Below are 24,469 nucleotides of genomic sequence, written 5' to 3'. Positions count from 1 at the left end.
AGTCTTGCTTAGAATGTTTAAAAAGGCCCACCATGACCTTGTGCCTGCTCTCCTCTTCCACGTTGTCCTCCCACTCTTGCCCTTGTTTGCTCTGCTCCAGCCACAGGCCTCCTCCTCTTCCTCAGACACACCAGGCACCCTTCTGCCTTGGAGCCTTTGCACTTACTGCTCCCCGTCTGGATTGCCCTTCCTCTGGCCCAGACGTCTAGTTGGCTCACTCTGTTTAGGTCTCTGCTCCTGTCACCCATCAGAGAGGCCCTTCCTAAATCCCAAACTGAAATAGCATACATTTATCCCCACTGTATCACTCTGTGTCCCCCTACCTGCTTGCTTGTCCTATATAGTACTTATCACTTCCTGAATGGAAATATTTATTTCTAGAATGTAAGTGCCTTGAGAACAGGCACTTTCTTTTTGGTCACTGCTTTATACCAAGTACCTGGAATATAGTAAAGGCTCAGTAAATATTTGTTTAATGAATGGATGTTTAAATGAAATTTTCTGCTGGGAGAAATGGGCCAGGAGTTGGAATAATAGGAGTGTGAAGAGAAAGATGACTAGAGAGAGTTAAAAGGGGTGCTGAGCCTTGCTGAGACCCAGTGGAGACAATATAAATTTGTATTGACAATAATCTGGCTAATTGTGTGTTTCTTCCAGCATTTTATTAAACTTGTGATTGTCCATGTACGTTATCTGGCACCAAAGAAATAACTAGATATTTGAATTCTAATCTGTGCTTATTTTCATTGGCAGTGCACTGAAATTCTGACGATGATAGTATTTCTGCATGAGGTTCATTCATTTGGAATTCATGTGCCCGGCATGGAACTAGAGCTATAGGCTGAACAAAAAGTCATAGCTTCTGCCTTCATGAAACTTTGCCTCATGAGTGAGACAGATAGTAAACAATCATACAAATAAATCTGTTATTACAAACTGATAAGTAACAGGAAGAAAATAAGAATGCAATGAGAGGTTATAGTAGACACTTCCTGGTCCAGGTGTCTGGGATTCCTCTTTTAGGGCAGTGATAATTTACACAGGGACCTAAAGGTTGAGTGGAAAAGTCAGCAAGGCACAAAACAGTTAAGAAGGATGTTCCAGACATAGGGGCTGCCTGTGTAAACGTCTTGAGGCATAAAGGATCTTGGTAAATTTGAGAAACTAAAAGAAGGCCAGTATAACTAGAGTACAGTGAATAAAATTCACAAAAGATAAAGCTGAAGAGATAAGCTGATGACATAAGTTAGGATTGGGGTTTTTATTGTAACTGTAGTGGGAAACCATTGAATGCTTTTTTTTAGAAAATTCTTTTCCATTATGGTTTATTATAAGATATTGAATATAGTTCCCTATGCTATACAGTAGGTCCTTGTTGTTTATCTCTTTTGTATATAGTAGTGTGTATCTGTTATCCCGAACTCCTAATTTATCCCTCCCTGTCCCTTTCCCCGTTGGTAACCATTAGTTTGTTTTCTATGTTTGTGAGTCTATTTCTGTTTCTTAAATAAGTTTCATTTGTATCATATTTTTTAGACTCTGCATATAAGTGATGTCATATGATATTCGTCTTTCTCTGACTTACTTCACTTAGTATGATAATCTCTAGGTCCATCCATGTTGCTACAAATGGCATTATTTCATTCTTTTTTATGGCTGAGTAGTATTCCATTGTATACATCCACCACATCTTCTTTAATCATTGAATGATTTTAGAAAGGAAATAGATCAGATTTGCATTAATTTTTTTTTTTTTTTGGCCACTCTATGAGGAATGGATTGGAATTAGGCAAGAGTCAAAGCTGGGAAACCAATTTAGAGGCTTTTTCAGTGATCCAGATGGAAGAAGATGGTGACTTAGACTAGAGAGGTGGCAGTGGAAATGGGAGAGAAGTGGATGGATTTAGAATGCATTTCAGAGACGGAGTCAGCAGAACTTGGTGGTAGGTTCAGTGTGCAGTGTAAAGGGGCAGGAGGTTGTCAAGGACAGCTCCCAGGCTCTCTGACCTAATGTAACAGAGAAAGTGGGTTGAAGCCAGTGGGGAGAGTCACTATTGATTAGATTAGATGATGTTTTTAAATAATAGAAGCATTCATAAACATAACATACAAAGTCATTTTTGAGAGCCTAGATATTCTTTAGTAGAAACTGCTTCAACCTTTGTTCCACAAATTTTGCAGGAAGATTTTATTACAGGGTCTTATGCAGTCTTCATAAGAGATAAATAAATGATAAAGGAGTTAATATAGGAATACATCCAAGCAAAAACCCATCATTTATTAAGTACCTACTTTGTTCTAGAAACTATGCTAGGTGCAGGGGCTATGAATGAGACATTGTTTTTATTTTCATAGAGCTTTTACCATTTAGTAGGAAACGAACTCACAAAAGCAAATCCAATAGTGATGGCTCATAGTGATGATCTTGAACAATTAAATTTTGTGTGATACATTATCTAATTAAGTTGAGCATTATTGAAACGTTTAGCAAGTGCCACCCCCCCCCCAAAAAAAAGTCATCTGTTAATTGGTTTTGTTTTGTTTTTGTTTTTGTTTTTGTTTTAATTTCAGGAGAAGGATATAGTTTGCCTGGTACTATGTTCCATCATTACTAGCTAGTCAGTGAACACTTCATAAAAAAGAGCCACCTCTAAAAAGAAAAACAGAAGTATAAGAAATTAGTAGTATAGGCTTTTGTTTGGAATTATATTTCAACAGTGATCTTGTGAGCTTGGAAGAAATGGTTTTTCTTAAAAGATGCATTACCAGAAAGAAGCATTTGTATTCAACTCATTACATTGAAGAGCATAACAGCCTCCTCGAAATATATAGAATGATATTTACATAAAATATCACCAAATAGCACATTATATTTCTATAGTAATTTTAGTGCTTTCTAATTTTGAAGGATTTGATTGTTTTTTTTTTGTGGTTCTAGAAAGTTAACAGCATTTTTGAAATCTGTGTGGGCCACTAAAATAATTTTCTTCTTTGCATAAAGAATTGAACAGTTAATTAGAAATGGAATAAACTAGGTTCAACAACTCTCTTCACCCTATGAGGTAAGGATTGTTATCCCTATTTAATTTAATTAAGTAATTAATTTTTTTCCTAGAAAAATGTTTATCTTAGAATTAACAAAACATGCATGTAAAAGCATTAACATTATATGCCTAATGTCGCAACTACCTAAACAGTCATTCTCAAGCCAGGATGTACTTCAAAACCACCTTAACCTGCCTAGGCTCTGTTAAAATATTCAGAAACTCCAGGGACTGAGGAGAAGGGGCCCAGGTACAGTATTTAGGAAACACTTGCCAGATGATCTTGTAGTTGGGAACTGCTCTAAGATATATGAGCCTGTTAGCTACAACTAGAATAGGAAAGTCAAGATGCAAAGGCGGTTCTATAACTTTAAGCAGTTAGTTCTCATCCACATTAACTGTCTGAGATTTTTGAAAGTGGTGACAGGTACATAGGTAACCAATGTATAGAGATTGTTTGGCGAATCTTCGTCTTCGTTACGTTTTCTGGACAACTGCACACGGATACGGTATGTGACATTCCTTATTCCTTTGGCCCAGCAGCTTTGTTGAGCCTGTTGTCAACGCGCACATCTGGAGTTCCCATCTCCTTCATGGCAAATTTCCGGATTTCTTTGAGTGCCCAAAGGGCATGCTTCTTGAAACCCACTCCACTTTACACAAGGAAACCGAGACTTTTAGTTGAGTGACTTTCCTGAAGTTATGTAACTAGTAATGGTAGAGGTGGATTAGAGCTGGAGCCTGTGTGACTTCCATTTTTGTGCCCCTGATCACAGTAACATCCTGCATTACCTTGTAAAAGACGTTACAGAGGCATCAAAATCATAAAGCCTGTACTGAATGCAAGTAGGGAAAGGTAAGATAAACAGCAAACAGTGGCCCAGAGTACCAGTTGATGTAATTTGTTGCTGTATTAAATGATATGGACTGTTTCATATGTTCACAGTATATTCTAGGATTAGTAAGAGTTGGTATGATCTGAGATGGTCACAGAAGAAGCAGGATTTAGGTAAATGAAGAGGATGAGGGCTTACCAGGTAGAGTAAACCGCATTAACTTCAGCTTTGAGGAATACAGTGTATATATTATATTAATACAAGAGACATTGTGATTATTGGTCCATCAGGTCAACAGATATTTGAGGGCCTACTATGTGCAGGTCATACTGTGGCGATGATGTAGAAACACAATAGCTGCCTGTGAAGGTGTTATAACACGGGCAGTCCTTGCTTTGCATGGCGCTGTGCTGATGGGGACACATGCATATCAGAATTGTGTTCGTGCTTCATGCACTCTGTAGCGACTGAGATTGGATCTCAGTTTTGATATGCATAAGTTTCAGTTAACATGGTAGCATGCAAAGCAAGGACCGCCTGTAGTTTAGTCTGAGAGGTAAAACTGCATGGAACATTGTTGGGTAATGGTAAAAAATACATTGAATTACTGGTATAGGGCTGGATTTTAGAGGACTTTGAAAGCTAGTAAGAGGATGTTAGTTTTAGCATGCTAGGGTTTTAAGGTATCTCCATGACTGCTTTTTTTTTTTTTTTTTTTGCGGTACGCGGGCCTCTCACTGTTGTGGCCTCTCCCGTTGCGGAGCACAGGCTCCGGACGCGCAGGCTCAGCGGCCATGGCTCACGGGCCCAGCCACTCCGCGGCATGTGGGATCTTTCTGGACCTGGGCACGAACCCGTGTCCCCTGCATCGGCAGGCGGACTCTCAACCACTGTGCCACCAGGGAAGCCCCATGACTGCTTTTTTGTTGCTGGAGTGGACTCCTTGGTACTGCTGAAATTAGGGATGGGAGCAGAGGGCTGTTTTAGTGTCTGAAGGCATTTACCCATTAATTATGAGTCACATATTAAAGGCTGTTTAGATGTATTTTGAGTTCATTCATTTGATGATTTAGCAAAATTGTATTGAGTATTTAGTAAGATAGTGGTTAAGAGCCTAGGTATTAGAGATAGCCTGCACGGGTTCAAATCCTGTCTCTGCTGAGTGACCTTGGTCAACCAAGTTACTTAATAGGTTTCTTGAAAGGATTAAATGAATTGATATTTGCAAGGCGCTTAGTATGTTATTCACATCATTTGGGGCATTGACCTTAGGTAGGAGCCTAGACCATTTATCCATAGCCTTAAGGAAGGGCAGGGTGTATGGCCACAAGGGTAGACATACAGATGTGCCGTGGAAAGCTGTGGAAGCTCTCTTCTGATTGCTTCTTAGAAAGCAAAGGCATTGCTTGAATGTGAAGATGGGGTACAAGGTATTGGAGGCTTGAGAGACAGGAGAAAGTAATGAAATAATCTAGAAGAGTAGGAGAGTGAATGGAGTAGGGAAGCATCAAGCGCCCATTGAGGTTAGTGGGTATGAATTATAAATTGAGACTAGTGAGCATGGTTCTGTGTTTTTCTCTAATAGTGTTCAGATATGAGGGTAATAACTTGGATTGTGTTGGAATATTGAATTTAACCAGAGTTGGGATTTTGGTGAATCAGGAGAAAAGCAAGGAAGTTAAGGATGTATGTAAAGATGAGGTACAGTAAAAGACCTTGGAATCTAAGCTGGATAAGAAGAAAAAGAAAGTCTAAGTCCCCATTTCTCCCTCCCCCAGCCCCTAGCAACCACCATTCTACTTTCTGTCTATGAATTTATCTACTCTAGGTAGACCTCACATGAGTGCAGTTGTAAAATATTTGTCCTTTTGTGTCGGCCTTATTTTACTTAGCATAATGTCTTCAAGGTTCATCCATGTTGTAATATGTGTCAGAATTTTCTTCCTTTTTAAAGTCTAAATAGTATTCCATTGTGTGTTTGTACCACATCTTTTTTATCCCTTTATCCGTCAATGGACACTTGGGTTGCTTCTGCCTTTCGACTTATGAATAAGGCTGCTATGAACATGGTGTACAAATAATTGTTTGAGTCCTGGCTTTCAATTCTTTTGGCTGTATTCCCAGAAGTGCAGTTGCTGGTTCATATGATAATTCTGTGTTTAATTTTTTGAGGAACTGCCATACTGTTTTTCCGCAGTGGCCGTACCATTTTACATTCCCACCAGCAATGCTCAAGAGTTCCAGTTTCTCCAGATGCTCGCCAACACTTGTTATTTTCTGGTGTTTTGTTTTGTTTTTTATAGTAGCAATCCTAATGGGTGTGAAGTGGTATCTCATTGTGGTTCACATTTGCATTTTCCTGATGATTAGTGATGTTGAACATCTTTTCATGTACATATTGGCCATCTGTATGTATATCTTCTTTAGAGTGAAAAAAAATTATAACTCATTTTATAGTAAGATCTTAGTTACCCTAATTCAATTGTTGGCAAAACATGATCTGAACTGAGTTTAGACTATATATATTCTTTACTTATCCCATTTAATGTGACTATTCATATGCTTTGCTAAAAAAAAATTAATGTATCTGATTATGGAGCATTGTCCCAAATCCTACTGAGGCTGTTGATTTAAGATACATATAGGTACTGTAGAACTTCTCTAACAAGAGAAAAATTCAGTATTCCAAAGTACATTCTATTCCAAGGGTTTTGGATAAGAGACTCTGGACATGTAGTAGCTTCATTTCTTTGGAAAACTAAGTTCCAGTTCAAAGAAACTTACACACAAACTTTTGGAATTCAGAAATTAATTAGTTGAGGGCTACCCATATTTTCTATCTCACCTTGTACCCGGTTGGTTCTTTTCTTTCTTTGTGCTTCACTCTTGATATTCCTGTCCTGGAGTTCTTTACCTCTTAACTTTTCTGATCCTTGGCTTCTCTCCCCTCCCCCCATCTATAAAGCAGGCATGTTGTTTCCTACTTTGAGGAATGGATTGTGGGGAATAAATGAGATGACAGTGCGAGGTGCAGAGACTGCACAGTAGGTGCCCCACACATGCTGAGTCTCTTTACTCCTTAAGGTCATGCTATCTCCACTTTGCAGCATGTGAACTCATTCTTATGCATCTCTTTCATCAGGTAACTTTTAATCCCTAAGGAACAGAATTATTTTTTATCATAGTTTTTATGGGAAAATGTTCAAATACCAGAAAGATATGTCCTCTCCCCACATTTCACATTCTCATACTGATACTAAGGGTACAGTCCTACCCTCCACTCCCACCCCAAAATGTCATTTCCCACAGGGAATGGGAAAGGAAGGTCCGGCAGAGGGAGGGAACAGGGCTGTATTTACATCAGTTGTAATTTTCGTTCTGTACCAGATCTAGACTTGGGGGTCTCTGTGTGCAAGAGTGGTCTCTGTATTGGAAAATATAAATTAGTCATTTGACAGAAGTGGAGTTTTTGCAGAAGAGTAACAGTCTTTTCTCAAATTGCTGGTAATAAAAGTTTCATTATCTAGAATAGGTATATTTAAAGTTACCTTTTGATTTAGCCCAATTACTAGTGCATTTAGTGCCCCCCCCTTACTTTCTTAGATTAAAAAGTCCATTCTGGCCCAGAATATATGTTATGTTTTAAAGATTTTGGCGTATTCAAATGAGAAGGAGGGCACAGAGTGGCAGAACCTGAGTTAAAAGTTTAAAAAAATGTTGTGCCCTTGATTATATTAGATATCTGCTACTTTGAAAGCTGCATGTTTAATGAAATTTTGACTGAAATTTAAAAATAAAATGATTTAGTAAAGATAACCTTGTAATTCAGATTTGACAATTTGAATTTGGCAAGGACTAGGTTAATGAGTGGTGTAGATGCAGCTGTTACTTCCTCACTGCACAGAGCCTTTGTTAATTTCCAGACCTTGGTAAAGGGAAACACACTGGCTCAGAGGCTTCTTTCCCAAGGGAGCTGGAGGTCGTGGAGCCCTGTGGCTGTGCGCATCTCACAGTGCGGGAAGGCGAGAGCTGCGAAGGCAGAGGAGGTCTGCTCTGAGTCTGGTTTTAGATAGACTCTCCTAGTGACGGCAATGTGCAGACAGTTGTACTGGGGCTGGGTATCCACGTTTGCGTTGGGCATCCACTTGGAGGAGCACCGGGCAGCGGATGGGAAAGCTCTCACACAACAGGCGGTGCCGGAGCAGGTGCATGGTCTCACCTTTCGTGCTTCCTGCTTGATCCTTGGCTCAGGAAGTTAGATTTGGTTTCTGATATTGGTTATTCTGATATTTTCTATACTACTATTCTTGTTGTTTTGAGCTGTGAAGATAGGCTAAAAGATACTACTGTATGAATTAGAATACATGATTCTGGAATGTAGTTTAAAGAACAGTGTGTTTAAAACCTTTTGCAGAGTTCTATTTTGGTTTTCAGAAATGAAAAAAATCTTATTTTAACCCTGTCTTGTGTTTTTCTTTTTGATTTTTGCCTTTGGAAGAGCCTCAGTACTCCTTGGTGTCATAACACAGTTTATCCAACTAATAGATGTTTGTCTTTTGTTTTGAGGTGTCTGAGGAAGAGGTGAGGTTTCACCTGGCTGTGTTCCAGCATGAAACCTGAGATAAGTCCCTTGGCCTTTTATAAAAGGGAATGGTTAGAAAGACCAGAGAGTTCTCAAATGAGTTGTGGTGAAAAGGCTTCTTAAATGAATTTATATGAAAAGTGAATAAAAGCCTCTAAATTTTTTTTAGTTTTGTTAGAAGGGGTGTGTGTGTGTGTATGTGTGTGTGTGTGTTTGTCACGAGCTCCAACAAGGGACTTTAGTAATCTCTCAGTGATTTTTAAAGCATGAAGTTGAAGGATAATTTTGGTTGCTCGTTTGAAGAGTTATTAATACTCGTGTTTGATTAGGCTAAATTCTAGCTCCTTTTTTAAAAAAAAAAGTCATTTAATAGACTATCCATAATAAATATACATGCATATATATTACGTGTTATATGCATAACACACACAGGGGCATACCTTGTTTTATTGCACTTCACTTTATTGTGCTTAATAGATAGTTAGATTTTTACAGATTGAAGGCTGTGGCAGCTCTGAGTTGAGCAAGTGTATCAGCACCACTTTTCCAGCAGCATTTGTTGTGCCTCTGTCACATTTTGGTAATTTTTGCAATATTTCAGACTTTTTCATTATTATATTTGTTCTCATGATCTGTTATGGTGACTTGCTGAAGGCTCAGATAATGGTTAGCATTTTTTAGCAGTAAAGTATTTTTTACTTAAGGTATGTCCGTTGTTTTTTTTAGACATAATGCTATTGCAAACTTAATAGACTAGAGTATAGTGTAAATAGCTTTTATATGCACTGGGAGACCAAAAAATTCGTGTGACTTGCGATATTCACTTTGTTGCTGTGGTCTGGAGCCGAATCCACAGTATCTCCGAGGTATGCCTATATACATGTATGAATCTTGCTGTAGTGGATGCAGGGCAGATCAGATTCCCCTTGAATTTAAGGTTTTAAAACCCGATCCTTGTAGTCAATAGCAGTGGCTTATATTTGAGCTGCTGCTGTGGAAGTCCTCAACGCTTTACAAGTTATTCTTTTTTTAAGATAGTGTAGTTCAGGTTATTGCAGGGATGGGGGTATAGAAATTATTTTAATTATATACAGAAGATAGATAAAAAGGGATAAAAGTGTGTGTTTAACAGAGTATTACTTTCTTTGGTTAAACCTATGAAAAACCACTAAGAAGGGAATTTTAGGGGCAGTGTAAAATGAAGACTCTTACTTGTTTTGTCATATTCCTTAATATCTGTTTTCACAAACCGGAGGATGATTCCTTTCTGTACGTGCTCACATGTTGAGTAGGTGGTTGCTGTTGCTGTCACTTGGGACACTGTACATGTGATCTCGGCCAGTGGGCAGCAAGCACTCCTCCCCACCCCGACTTTATATCCCCAAGTGCTGGCAGGGTCTCTTTAACAACTAAGTGATTAAGGAGTGAGTTTAGTTGAGGATATTCACAGTATTATTAAATGTGGAAACTGCAACGTTACCAACTGCATTTGGTTCTAAGAGATTTATTAGCATTTTTATTCTTCATTTGGATGCTCTATTTAAAGGATAATACAGCTTATTTCAAAACTTACTAGCTTGTTCCTGGCTTTTTAACTTTTCCTGTGGAATCCTGAGAAGGCGACACTTAGATTCAGATGGGTTTTTTTTGTTTTATTGGTTTTGTTATCTGTCTCAGTGTATTTAATTTAACTAACTTATGTAATTGATGTATTTTCTCACTGCACAGAAAGTTGGAGTGACTGGTCCCCCTGATCCACAAGTCCGCTGTCCCTCTGTTATTGAGTTTGGGAAGTATGAAATCCACACCTGGTACTCTTCTCCATATCCTCAAGAATACTCAAGGTATGTTTTAAGAGACCATTTACTTTCTGTTCTTAGATTCATAGAACTTCAGCACTAGAAGGGATCTTGGAGACACTGTAGTGCAGTTCATGTTTTTACATTTGAAAAAACTGGTTGGTTTTAAATGTCCATAATAGCAGCATACTTTGGCAGCTGCTTAATCTCAGTTGGCTTTAGATTTTCTTTGCTGTAACCTGTCCAAAGCTGTTACTTAAGATTGGAAACCCGACACATGGTCAGAATGAAAGGGGAACATTTTTTGTTTATGAGAAATTTGCCTTCATACTTCACACTAAGAATATTTTTAAAGGGAGATTCTTATTTTTAACTATAAATAAAGTTTCACTGAGTAGCCTTTTATTTAAATTTTTATAATTTAACGAACTTAGTAAATAATTTGTTTTCCCAGGAGTAATTGGACAAATATTACATATAAATGGCTTGGGTTTCTAGATATAAAAACTGGTCAGTCACCAGCTTTTTGGGGTAAGGCAGCATGCCAGATTTGTTTCATGACTCAACTCTGACATTTATAAGCTACGTAACCTTAGGAGTTACCCAGCTACTTGTTACCTCAGTTTCCTCATCCGTAAAATAGAGCTAACAGTAGTTCTTACTTCATGAGGTTTATTGTGAACATTAAATGAGTTGAAATATGTAAATCACTTCAAAATGGTGAGTGCCCAGTAATGTCAGTTATTATTACTTTTTTCTTTTAGGGTTGAAATTGAAAGAGTTAAAGTAAGATTTGGTCAAAAAATTAAATACTGGCCTACCATTTGAAGTACAGCAGTCATATTAATTCTTTCTTTAATCCCTAAGCTACATATGCCTCAGTTTCCCATTTAGCAGAGTGTTATAAGAAATAATAAATTACGGTGCTCTGTGGGTTAAACACGTATTCAGAGTACTCATTATATAACTTCTTACCTATCTAGTAACATGGTTTGTCTAAAATGTTAGCCAAAATAATTATACTGACAGTGATTTATTTAGTGCTTTATAGTATACACAGTGCTTTAATAGGGGTTATTTCTAAGAAGCTGGGAATAGGCCAGTATAATTTGTTAAAAAACTAGAACTCAGTATTTTTTTAAACTTTCCATGTAACTTAATAACTTGCTTGTGGTTTCCAAGTCTAACAGAAATAGAAAAATAAGAATGAGAATGTTCTTACAGACCTACATCTCAGTGACCAAAAGAAAAAGAGAGAGAGAGAGAGAGAGAGAAAGCAAAACTCCAGGAAACTAACATAAAGCTTATGAAACACAGCAAACTGAGACCCATTTATTGTAGGGTCAGTTAGCCCCAAACTCTGTGGTAGATCTTTAAGGCAGCATTCTGTTTATTTCATGGAAGAACAACAATCTGAGTTTATTAAAAAGATTAAATTATATTTATATATTATTTTATGTATATATGTTAAAAGAGGGAAGGAAATTCCTCAACTACCTACAGAACACAGGTATTCAGTGCAATTTCCTCCTCAGGAGTTCTGGGTAGCCAGGATATTGTATGATCAAGAACAGCAAAGTTGAGGAATTAATTCCTTAATTAAAATAAATTATTTAAATAAATAAATTATTATTTAAAGTAATAGTTTTTGCTTTTTGGTTTTTTTTTGCGGTATGTGGGCCTCTCACTGTTGTGGCCTCTCCCGTTGCGGAGCACAGGCTCCGGATGCGCAGGCTCAACGACCATGGCTCATGGGCCCAGCTGCTCCGCGGCATGTGGGGGATCTTCCCGGACCGGGGCACGAACCCGTGTCCTCTGCTTCGGCAGGCGGACTCTCAACCACTGCGCCACCAGGAAAGCCCAGTTAATAGTAATTTAAAATAAATTATTGCCGTTTTTAAGTGAGCTGTCCAAATCACAAGAGTGCTTCACTTAGAAAAGAAAGCTTGTCCAACACATGTGTCACCTGTTCCAGGGATTGTAGTGCAGAGATTAGAACCACAGGCACCTTCTCTCTTCCTCTCAGGGGGAGGAGAGGAACTCCATTTACTAAGGAATGGAGATAGAAGATGAGAATGGACCCAACCATGAGGCTGTTGACTTTAAGATATTAAGCCTCATCAAAAATGTGCTTTTTGTTCTGATGAGGTTGTCACTAGAACGTGACTTCTTAATCAGCTTTGAGGGAATTAGTTATCAGTGAAAGAATGAACAAACATTGCCAGCAGAAAAATACATAACCAAAAAAGTATAATAGGAATTGTAATAGAAGGCAGCAATAGGGTAAGAACTGTAAAATTCATCAACTTTCTTAAGTAGAATTTTAGACATTTTCTATTCATTTTCTTATCCACCACTGTGGAGGGTTCCCTGAATTTTGCATCAGAAAATATTCTGTAATTTAATAAGCTCTTTAGTATGGATAATTGTGATCTTTTTCTATCTATTCATAATTTTAAGTACATTGTTAGAAAACCACATAATCTATTTAAAATGAGTTTAGGTTTGTTTCACTTCTGAGTTCTTTTAAACTTGAGTTGACTAAAATGTTTAGAGATCTTATGTTTTCCAAATAATAAACCTGTATTTTTACTTTGTTAATGACTATTATTCTCTGCTAAATTACTTCAAATTATTTTCTTGTTGTTAAAGGTTTTAAACACTTTAAAAAAAATTCCAAATCCTAAAGCATGCAAAATAGGACAATTGGAGCAAAAACAAAAACGATCACAGGAGGAAAAATCTTTTGGGAAGTGGGATTATGCATTGTCTCCCATAATATTCAGATATTTGTGTGTGTAGTGTATGTTAAGTAATCTTGCATCCATGACTTAAAAAAAAAAAACAAAGCAAAATGAAACAACAGCAATGAAGCAATAATGCTGCTTCATTTGGAGCAGTATGATTAAGTCTCAGATGTTGAAAAATAGAAACCAGAGTTTTAACCCTAGGTTTCTCCAACAGGGCCATGTTATGCACACACATGGAAGACAGGTCCATAGAGGGCCCTGCTCTGCCTTTAAAAACATGACATTGATGGGCTAGAGGCAAGAGGAACTGTGATCATGGGATAGCCTCTTCTCCTGAGCTGCTTAGAGCCTAGCTTCTTAATGACCTCTTTGCTGCAAGATCATATTAAGATCCTAAGAAGGCAGATTCCCACATTATTGAGTAGCTTAGGAACCTTGCTCTACCTTTTGATCCTGTTCCTGACTTGATTTGATGCGTAGATTATGTACAGCCCCAGTTACTAAAGAACAGCATCCTTGAAGTCCTTGAATGCCCATTAAATGATGACGTAAAATGGATGAAAGGAGAATAAAAATATTCATAGTATTAATTATAAATAATAGCAGCTATAGTTACCATTCACTGAGCTTGCTACTGGACTAAACATCTCTGGAGTAATTCTGTGAGGTGGATATTGCTTTCTTCGTTTTACAGCCTAGGGCCCCCAGCAAACATATTTAAGACCATACAGTTTATAAGTGGCAGAACCAGGATTTAATCCCACTTTTCTCTTACCATATAGCCATAACCTTTAACCTCTCTGCTTCACTACTCCATATAGCATTGATATCTAGATTGATCTTAGATGGCTTGTACCATAGTCTTTGACTCAAGTAGTATTTGATACAATTTTTATTGTATTAAAATTTTACTACAAGTTGACCTGTTATAAAAGTCACACAAACTGCTACTATCTTGGGCAATGTTCAAAAGCCAAGAAGGTATTGTAGGGACTTCTAGGAAGAATATTTGCATCATCCTAGAAGTAAGGGAAACAATAAGCTGCAGCCCAGTCCTGACTTCATAGACTGTGGTGTCCATATAATGGGTGACTTTAAAATTGAATGTCAAGTATGGGGGCTATACCCCATGATGCAGCTAATCACAGTGACCATACACCAACTTGATGGTCAAGGCCGAGGTGCTCTCAGGAAGAAGATGACAGAAAGCAGCACCCAGCAGTATTCTTTAGGGCAGGGAGTATTCATAATCTCAATAACTGCATTTCATTTCATGTGAGCTAATGTTTTTCCTATATGATAATATCTTTTCAGTGAGAGAACTGCAGCCGTTTGTACTATTACAAGAAGAAATATTTTGTTTTTTCCTGGAGTTTTATTGGATGATTCCCTTTAGACTAACAGTGTCATCCCAGTAGGCTTGGTTTTAATAAAGTAAGAGGCTTTTAAAATACAAAGGATCATAAGAGACTATGACAAACAACTGTATGCCAGTCAAATGGACAACCTAGAAAAAATGGAAAAATTCCTAGAAATTTAGAATCTCCCAAGGCTGAAGCCTGAAGAAATAGAAGATATGAACAGACCAATTCCCAGTAATGAAATTGAATCAGTAATAAAACAACTCCCAATAAACAAAACCCTAAGACCAGATGGCTTTATAGATGAATTCTACCAAACATTTAGTGAAGAGTTAACACCTGTCCTTCTCAAACTATTCCAAAAAACTGCAGAGGAAAGAATGCTTCTGAACTCATTCTATGAGGCCAGCATCACCCTGATACCAAAACCAGATAAAAATAACCACAAGAAAAGAAAATTACAGGCCAATATCACTGATGAACATAGATACAAAAATCCTCAACAAAATACTAGCAAACCAAATACAACAATACATTAAAATGATCATAAACAATTGTAAGCAGTAATCAAGTGAGATTTATCCCAGGGATTCAGAGATTTTTCAGTATCTGCAAATCAGTCGGTGTGATATATACCACATTAGCAAATTGAAGAAGAAAAATGATATAATCATCTCAGTAGATGCATTAAAAGCTTTTGACAAAATTCAACATCCATTTATGATAAAAACTCTCCAGAAAGTGGGCATAGAAGGAACATACCTCAACATAATAAAGGCCATATATGATAAGCCCACAGCTAATGTCATACTCAGTTATGGAAAGCCAAAAGCATTTCCTCTCAGATCAGGAACAAGACAGGGGTGCTCACTCACCACTTTTATTCAACATAGTGTTGGAAGTCCAAGCTGCAGCAGTCAGACAAGCAAAAGAAATAAAAGGAATTCCGACTGGAAAGGAAGAATCAAAACTGTCACTGTTTGCAGATAACATGATACTATACATAGAAAATCCTAAAGATGCCACAAAAAACTTCTAGAGCTCATCAATGAATTTGGTAAAGTTGCAGGATACAAAATTAATATGCAGAAATTTGTTGCATTTCTGTACACTAACAGTGAACTATCAGAAAGAGAAATTAAGGAAACAGTCCCATTTACAGTCGCATCAAAAAGAATAAAATACCTAGGAATAAACCTACCTAAGGAGGTAAAAGACATGTACTCAGAAAACTATTAAGACATTGATGAAAGAAATTGAAGATGACACAAACAAATGGAAAGATATATACTGTGTTCATGGATTAGAAGAATTATTATTGTTAAAAATGACCATATTACGCAAGGCAATCTACCGATTCAGTGCAGTCCCTATCAAATTACTAATGACATTTTTCATAGAACTGGAACAAAAATTTTAAACTTTGTGTAGAAACACAAAAGATCCTGAATAGCTAAAACAATCTTGAGAAAGTAAAACAGAGCTGGAGGCATCATGCTCCCTGACTTCAGACTATACTACAAAGCCACAGTAATCAAAACAGTATGGTACTGGCACAGAAACAGACACACAGATCAGTGGAACAGGATAGAAAGCCCAGAAATAAACCCACACACTTATGGTGAATTAATCTATGACAAAGAAAGCAAGAATGTACAATGGGGAAAAGACAGTCTCTTCAGTAAATGATGGTGAGATGACTGGACAGCTACATGCAACAGAATGAAATTAGACAATTTTCTTAAACCAGGTACAAAAGTAAACTCAAAATGGTTTAAAGACCTAAAGATAAGACCTGAAACCATAAAACTTCTAGAAGAAAATATAGGTGGAACACTCTTTGACATAAATCGCAGCAGTGTTTTGGGGGGATCTGTCTCCTAAAGCAAAGGAAGTAAAAGCAAAAATAAACAAATGGAACCTAATTAAACTTAAAAGCTTTTGCCCAGCACAGGAAACCACTGACAAAATGAAAAGACAACCTACTACTGAATGGGAGAAAATACTTGCAAATGATATGACCAATAAGAGGTTAATATCCAAAATATATAAACAGCTCATACAACTCAACATCAAACAAACAAAAAAAACCCCCAAAACCAGCTGATTAAAAAATGGGTAGAAGACCTGAATAGATATTTTTCCAAAGAAGACATGCAGATGGCCAACAGGCATGTGAAAAGATGCTCAACATTGTTGATCATTAGAGAAATGTAAATTAAAACCACAATGAGATATTACCTCACGCCTGTCAGAATGGCTGTCATCAAAAAAAATCTACAAATAACATGTTGGCGAGGATGTGGAGAATAGAGAACCATTGTACACTTGGTGGGAATTTAAATTGATGCAGTTACTGTGCGGAACAGTGTGGAGGTTCCTCAAAAAACTAAAAGTAGAACTACCATATGATCCAACAATTCCACTTCTGGGTGTATATCCAAAGAAAACAAAAACATTAAATCGAAAAGATATATGCACCTCAATGTTCATAGCAGCATTGTTTACAATAGCGAAGACATAGAAGCAACCTAAGTGTCCATCAACAAATGAATGGATAAAGAAGATGTTATGTATATATAACATCTTCTTTATCTATGTATGTGGTGTGTATCTGTATATATGTACATATGACAAAGGAATACCACTCAGCCATAAAAAGGAACGAAATAATGCCATTTGCAGCAACATAGATGGACTTGGAGGGTATTATGGTTACTAAATAAGTCAGACAAAGAAAAATACTATATGATATCACTTATGTGTGGAATCTAAAAAATAAACTAGTGGATGTAACAAAAAAGAAATAGACACACAGATACAGGGAACAAACTAGTGGTTACCAGTGGGGAGAGGGAAGGGGGAGGGGCAAGATAGTGGTGCAGATGAAGAGGTGCAAACTACTATGTATAAAATAAATAAGCTAAAATGACATATTTTACAGCACAGGGAACATAGCCAATATTTTAATAATAACTATAAATGGAGTATAACTCAAAAATTGTGAATCACTATGTTGTACACCTGGGACTTATTGTTCATCAGCCATACCTCAATAAAAAAAAAGAAAGAAAAATAAGTAGGAGGCTTTAAAAATGTTTTCAGCAGGAACTGATTTAGAATAAACTAGATCATATTATGCTTGCTTCTGTTTTATTAGTTTTCACATAATAAGGCCCAGTGAAGTTTTTAAAAAAATAATCAGTAAAATGCCATACATCTTGCTATTCCAAGTAAACAGCTTGAAGTTGGCATTTGTCATTATTGTAACCTGGAAAAGTCACTGGTTCTTCCTCTCTTCCCTTCTCCCTCCTCTCCCCCCTTCCCTTCCCCCTCCTCCTCTCTTCTCTTCCTTCCCTCCCTCCCTCCCTCCCTCCCTCCATCTCTCTGTCTCTTTCTTTCTTATTTCAAAAAGCTCAGAATTTTGTTTAGGTTTTTTAGATTCACATTTGTAGGAAATATTTATTTGTAATATTTAGGTGTCACACAGAACCTATACTCAAGGATTCTTCTCTGTCTTCATGTTGTAACAAGTTAAAATTGGTCGTTGAGAATTTATTTATTTATTTTATTAAAGTATAGTTGGTTTACAATATTGTGTTAGTTTCAGGTGTATAGCAAAGTGATTCTGTTATATATATTTATATATATTATAAATAATTTGATATATATTAGATTATTTTCCATTATATCAATAGGTTATTACAAGATAATGAATATAGTTCCCTGTGCTACACAGTAGATTCTTGTTGCTTATCTGTTTTATGTATAGTTTATATCTGTTAATCCCATACTCCTAATTTATCCCTTCCGCCCTCCCTTTCCCCTTCGGTAACCATAAGTTTGTTTTCTGTGTTTGTGAATCTGTTTCTGTTTTGTATGTAGATTCATTTGTATTCGTTTTTAGACTCCACATAGAAGTGATACCATAAAGTGTTTGTCTTTCCCTGTCTGACTTCACTTAGTATGATATTCTCTAGGTCCATGCATGTTGCTGCAGATGACAATAGTTCGTTCTTCTTCATGGCTGAGTAATATTCCATTGTATGTATATGGGTGTATATGTACCACATCTTCTGTTGATGTGCGCTTAGGTTGCTTGCATGTCTGGGCTATTGTAAATAGTGCTGCTATGAACATTGAGGTTCATGTATCTTTTCAAAGAGTTTTTGTCTTTTCTAGATATAGCCCATTGAGAATTTAGAACAGGTAAAGAATAGGTAAGTAGTAGAGTAGTTGCAGGGAGGAGGATGCCATTAAGTACATTTATAGGGAGAACCTCATTCTTCCACCTTCCTTTGAAGAAGAAATCGTTCAAAATCCAAGATATTCAGGAAGACAGGCTGGCAGTTGTGGGTCATCTTTGAGACTCAGTTAATACAATTAGTGCCCACATTAGATGATGAAGTATACAACTGGGGCCATTTCATTTTGAGTTTTTTTTAGTTCTGGTGGTAAAGAAGGAAAAAGCTATTTATCCTGCTGTCGTTGCTTCTCTGAGTAGTTTGAGGCAACGTGCAAAGGAAATAAGCAGAGTGGCCTAGGAAGCCTTTCTTTTCTGTGCTCTTGGCGCCTGCTGCTTTTATTTGTAATGTCAGTCATTATTTGGTTCACTCAGTACTTTATTTTGGAATGGCTTATTTTTGTACTAATGATATAATTTTGGGTTGTTTGAGTTTGACTAATATTAGACATTATTTTTGTGTTACATATTGTAGACATTTAGAAATATTATATACCACAGCAGTTCCATGGAAGCTTTTAGTGTGCTGAATGGCAGTTTTAAAAATAAGATGTGGGATTGTAGAGAAGGAATTAATACACATTGTGAATCCCCAAGGGAGAAGAAAAAATTAATCACATGCCTTTTCCCACTTTACTTGAGCATGAAACACTTAAGTGTATACAGAACTAGTGTTCCATAATACACCTGGGAAAGGCTTTAGTTGAATGTTAGGTGTTTTCAGGTAAATATGCTTCAAAAGCTGCTTCTAAGGTAGAACTTGAAAAACTAGTTATGGTCTTCACACGTTAACAAAGGAAACATTTTTGTACATTAATCTACTTTTTCTTTAATTCCAGATTAATCTTTTTAAAGCATAGCTATCTAAACTGATGGCAACTAAATTAATGAAGTTTTTTAAAAATTTCCTTCCGCCTCAGTACTTATTTATATGAGGGAAGATACCGTATTTTATTTGGATTATACTTTTTGTCATATCATCCAGTATTTTCACATATGCAGTTTTCATTGTAGGATCAGATCTTAGCTTACCAAGGCATGCTTACCAGTTTTGGACACAGTTCAGGACGCAGGGAAGCCTCTGTGCTGAGGAAACATGGGGTGTATGTTTTATAATAGAGAGCCGTTGGGGGTCTTCTCAATTCAGACTAAAGTACATATAAAGGCCACTGGGTTTTAGTTTAGGTTATGTTCCTTCTGTTACTTTATGAACTGATCTCATCACTTTGTTGCCTAGCTCCTCATAAAAGGGACATTATAAGGAAGAAATCCTGTTAAACTACGGCTAAAATAGCAAGACAGTTGAATAAATATAAATGATATGACTATAACAGAGAATATGTGAATGAATAAATTGAAATTTTATTTCACCTTGAAAAATAGACTTTTGAGTTGCAGGATTTAATGTGATATTTAACTAGAGAGGAAGCCAGAATTTCAGGGGTGGAAGGAAGGAGGTAGTGTAGTATGTCCTGACTTGAAAAAAACATACTATAATTTTATACTTAAAAAGATATACAAAATCTGCTTTTATAATACCTACTATATGTCCATCCTACTCAGCACTCTGTACCTAGTGTACCTAGCACAGGGGCCTGATAGTATTCAATAAATGTTCATTTTCTGAAATTAATGACTGAATGATCAAATAAAGGAAGAAAGAATATATAGCATAACAAAATCTTCAGTTATTGGTGTGTTCTCAAGGTAGACTTTACTTTTTACTTAATGGAGATTATCAAGGAGTAGAGAAGGTGAGATTTTCATATCTGTCCCGTGGGTAACTTAAAAAGACTGCAAAATATTAGTCTAATAGGAAGAGCACTGAATTGGGTGAATTGATTCTCACCCCTGCCTTCTTGCCGTTAATTAGTTGGATCCTGTTATTCAACTTAGTTTTATCTTTAGTTTTTGTTTTTCCTTTTTTTCATTTGGTTAATGGGGATAATGATACATTCTTTACCTTTTTACCTGGGTAGTAATGAGAATCAAAAAAGAATAGTGATGAAAGTTTAAAGTCTTATAAAATATAAAGCCCTCTTATTTGTGTAATTATTTTTTACAGGCTGCCTAAGTTGTATCTCTGTGAATTCTGTCTAAAATATATGAAAAGTAGAACTATTCTACAGCAGCACATGAAGAAATGTGGTTGGTTCCATCCTCCTGCTAATGAGATTTATAGAAAGAATAACATTTCTGTCTTTGAGGTAAAGTAGAAGATGTTTAGTAGTTGTCTTCCTACCCATTTCAAATACAGTGCCACCTGTACTTTAATTGCACAACTTGATTTTTTTTTTGGAAATGTTATTTTACTGTTGTTCATTCACTGTTGAGTCAGTAATTCAGCTGTATGAGGGAGAAGCAGAATTAGGCCAATCTAAGTGGTACCCAGTTCACAAGCTTGATCTCTGAATAAACTATTCTGTATTTCACTGAATCAAAGACATCAGTTGTAATATATCTTATTTTATGTACTACTGAGAAGGTAAAGGTACTGCTAATTATGATCAAACTCCATTTGATTATTAAATGCCAACGGATTTTACTTATGTTTAGATGTGATAAGATTGTGTCTTAGAATCTATGAAATAAGACACTTAATTGAAAAGATTTCTACTGCTCTATTTAAAGGAATATTGTGTAGAGGTATGTGTAATAGCTGTATATTGAATAAATCTTAATATATTTCCTGACTGCATCATGTTTGTATGACTTATGCTACATCTGTGATTCTGTGTTGTTAGTAGTGGTTTTTAATTTCTTGATCTCAGTTCTGTGGTTTAATTGCCAAGTATTAATTGAGTACCTGCCATGTGCTCAGTTCTGTTAATTACTATGATGATAGAATTTCAGATTGTCAGGAACTATTCCATCCCTCACTTTCTTCATCTTCCCAAAGCCTTTATTTTAGGTGAGGAATAGAGGAGCTCTTGACCTCGTGGGGAGGGAAAGGGTGTGGTGTACAATAAATTACTTAAATTGCTAAAGAAATTGCAGTCTTGAAATGTCAATGTCTTTGGGTCTGATGTAGGCAATTGTTGGCATTTTCATAAAAGAACTGGCTCCAGCAGTGCCAAGAATTACAGGGGTATTGGGAGCGTGTAGCCTAGTCCTCCTGATCTTGGCCAACCGGAGTCCAAGAAATAACCTTACTTGCCAGGTTGCTGCCTAGGGAACCTGCTTGGTGCTTCTGACAATAGATAATAATCCCTTGAGTAGCTTTATTTGGGGGAAATCTCATCATGGCAGTCAGATTACATTGCTTTTAGCTGCTGGCACAGATTAAACTATCGTTTTACCTTGCTTTACTTATATGTATTTTAGAAGAGAGGTTGCATTTAGATCTTTTGTTGAATTAAATACTTTAAAAAATACATCAGATCAGCTTGCCATCTGAAGGATTCCTGTAGTCAATCTTGTTATAAAAGCAAAAAGTGCTGTTTTTAAAACCGGCCATCACCTCCTTGTCTAGACTTTTCATGCTTTGTTGAAGTGCAGTGTTTTATATATTTAGTTGTTTTAAAATAGCAGGCACTGTACTCTGCCGTTTCAAGGGACCGCTTCCAGGTCCATTTTGTTCTGATAGCTGCCAGCTCATCTTAGGCTGGACTGTGGGTACTCACAGGTGCTTGTTTCTGATGTGTGTTATTCTAGAACTAAAGAGACACCCTGCTGACCATTTTGTCTATTTTTTTCCTCTAGGTTGACGGGAATGTGAGTACCATTTATTGTCAGAACCTGTGTCTTTTGGCAAAATTGTTTCTTGACCACAAAACACTCTATTATGACGTGGAGCCATTTCTTTTTTATGTACTAACCCAGAATGATGTCAAGGGCTGCCACCTTGTTGGCTATTTTTCTAAAGTAAGTATATCAGCTTAAATTTGTTTTGAATTCATATGGAAATCTGAAACAGTCTTTGCTGGTTCTCACTAGGAGACACTACAGGATGCAGCACCTCTGGGTGCCATCTAGCTTTCTGGAAAGGGAAACAGAAGGAACATAGAGAAACTTACTTGGTACCAGCAGGTGCCTAGTAATGTTCAACAGACTGTACTCTGCTGGGAACATAAACTGCTGCTTACCCAGAGGGAAAGCTTTAATATGACTTCTACTCCCATGGTGATGATAGATAGAACTCATGAAATAAACAGAGTCATTACCTCTCTGAGTTCTTTCTCATTTTAAATCTCTTCCTAATTTGCATTTTAGGCATAGAAGTAAGAATTTTTAGGAAGCCATTTTTATTAAAGGGTATTTTCTCTCCTTCAATTTTTCATTCTCTTGGGGTGAAAAAATAGTTTCTTTTGTAGTCAAACAATGTAGAAGATGTACTTTCATTTAAGCAAGCCCATGGTAAAATCTAAGTGTATAAAGATAGTTAAGTGAAAAGTCCTAGTTCTGTTATTAGGCTATTTCAGTAGTTAAATATAATTTTAAATATATTGCTTGATTTATAAAAGTGTACTTATTCCCACCCTATGTAGCACCAAAAAGGGAAATAAAGGAAACTTTGGTGATGAATCGTCCCACTTCTAGGGTGCCACACTGACACACCATTTGTAGCTTTGCAGATCCGTTGGGACTCGGATTCCTCTGCTCACCTCAGGCATTGACATACTGTTTTTGAGTTGCACATGGTGTTGGGTGGCGTCATTTCATTTTATATTTTTATTCTCCTGGTATGGTTGCTTTGTGGGTAATGGCAGTGACTTAACTGTGTCCTTTCTCCTCCCAGAGGGGTGTTTTTTTCTTGATGTGCATTGCTATTCCCAAAGGACCAGGGCTGTGGTTTTGACTATTAGTATTTGTTTCTTAAAAATTAGCATCAGTGTTTAGTCTTACCAGCCAAACACTTGGCTTTTGTTTTCTCCACCAGGAAAAGCACTGCCAACAGAAGTACAACGTTTCCTGTATAATGATTCTTCCCCAGTACCAACGCAAGGGCTATGGCAGGTTTCTCATCGATTTCAGTAAGGATTATAGTAACATAATTGCTCATTGTCTCTTCCTGTGGAGGTGTGTGTGTGTGTGTGTGTATATTTTTAAAGATTTGCAGATGATTTATTGGTTGCTTGTATCTTTTGTCATACTGCTGAGTGGAACTTATTTTATCCTTTAAAATTAAGGGTACTTTAATTTATTTATTTATTTATTTTTGTCTGTGTTGGGTCTTCGTTTCTGTGTAAGGGCTTTCCCTAGTTGTGGCAAGTGGGGGTCACTCTTCATCGCAGTGCGCGGGCCTCTCACTGTCGTGGCCTCTCTCGTTGTGGAGCACAGGCTCCAGACGCGCAGGCTCAGTAGCTGTGGCTCACGGGCCTAGTTGCTCCGCGGCATGTGGGATCTTCCCAGACCAGGGCTCGAACCCGTGTCCCCTGCATTAGCAGGCAGATTCTCAACCACTGTGCCACCAGGGAAGCCCTGCTGAGTGGAACTTTAAAGCCTAAGGCCATGAACATTCTTTTTCTTTTGGTTGCATGTGAATATTTCCAAAATAGCTAATATTGGATACGAGCTTCTGTGTGATCTATAGCAAATAGTTTTAATTTGCAGCTATTAATTTACAACAGAACTTAGTTCTGTTTTATGCAGTTAATTCTCACAACAATATTAAAAACACTGTAGAACTACTTAAATTAGTACTAATAAAGAAGTGCAGCACCTGCCCTCTTTTGATTACCCAGTTATCTGAGAAAATGTGTATGTGCATCGTTTTTTTAGTTACAGGCTCTATCTACCTCGTGGTTAAAAATATGCACCTTTAAAAATTTTAGAAGTAAATGATACAGTAAAAAATTTGAGTTAAACTTGAAAGCTAACAGTTCTTAAAAAAGGTTATTGTGGAACTTGCAAT

The 24,469-nt window shown here is 36.9% G+C and overlaps 1 protein-coding gene across 1 annotated transcript in view; it reads left to right on the top strand.

Annotated features, from left to right (window-relative positions):
- The window catches only part of KAT6A (lysine acetyltransferase 6A), a 108,866-nt gene that overhangs the window by 69,710 nt on the left and 14,687 nt on the right, over positions 1-24,469 (top strand). The window contains exons 9-12 of the mRNA XM_030834130.2: positions 10,191-10,306; positions 20,681-20,822; positions 22,318-22,479; positions 23,495-23,588. Coding sequence (XP_030689990.2) covers positions 10,191-10,306; positions 20,681-20,822; positions 22,318-22,479; positions 23,495-23,588 — 514 coding nt within the window. The remainder of the gene's footprint in view (positions 1-10,190; positions 10,307-20,680; positions 20,823-22,317; positions 22,480-23,494; positions 23,589-24,469) is intronic.

This window comes from Globicephala melas, chromosome 21, assembly GCF_963455315.2.
Source record: "Globicephala melas chromosome 21, mGloMel1.2, whole genome shotgun sequence".
NCBI lineage: Eukaryota > Metazoa > Chordata > Mammalia > Artiodactyla > Delphinidae > Globicephala > Globicephala melas.
Note: the sequence above shows the minus strand (reverse complement) of the source record. Positions and strands in the feature narration are given on the sequence as shown.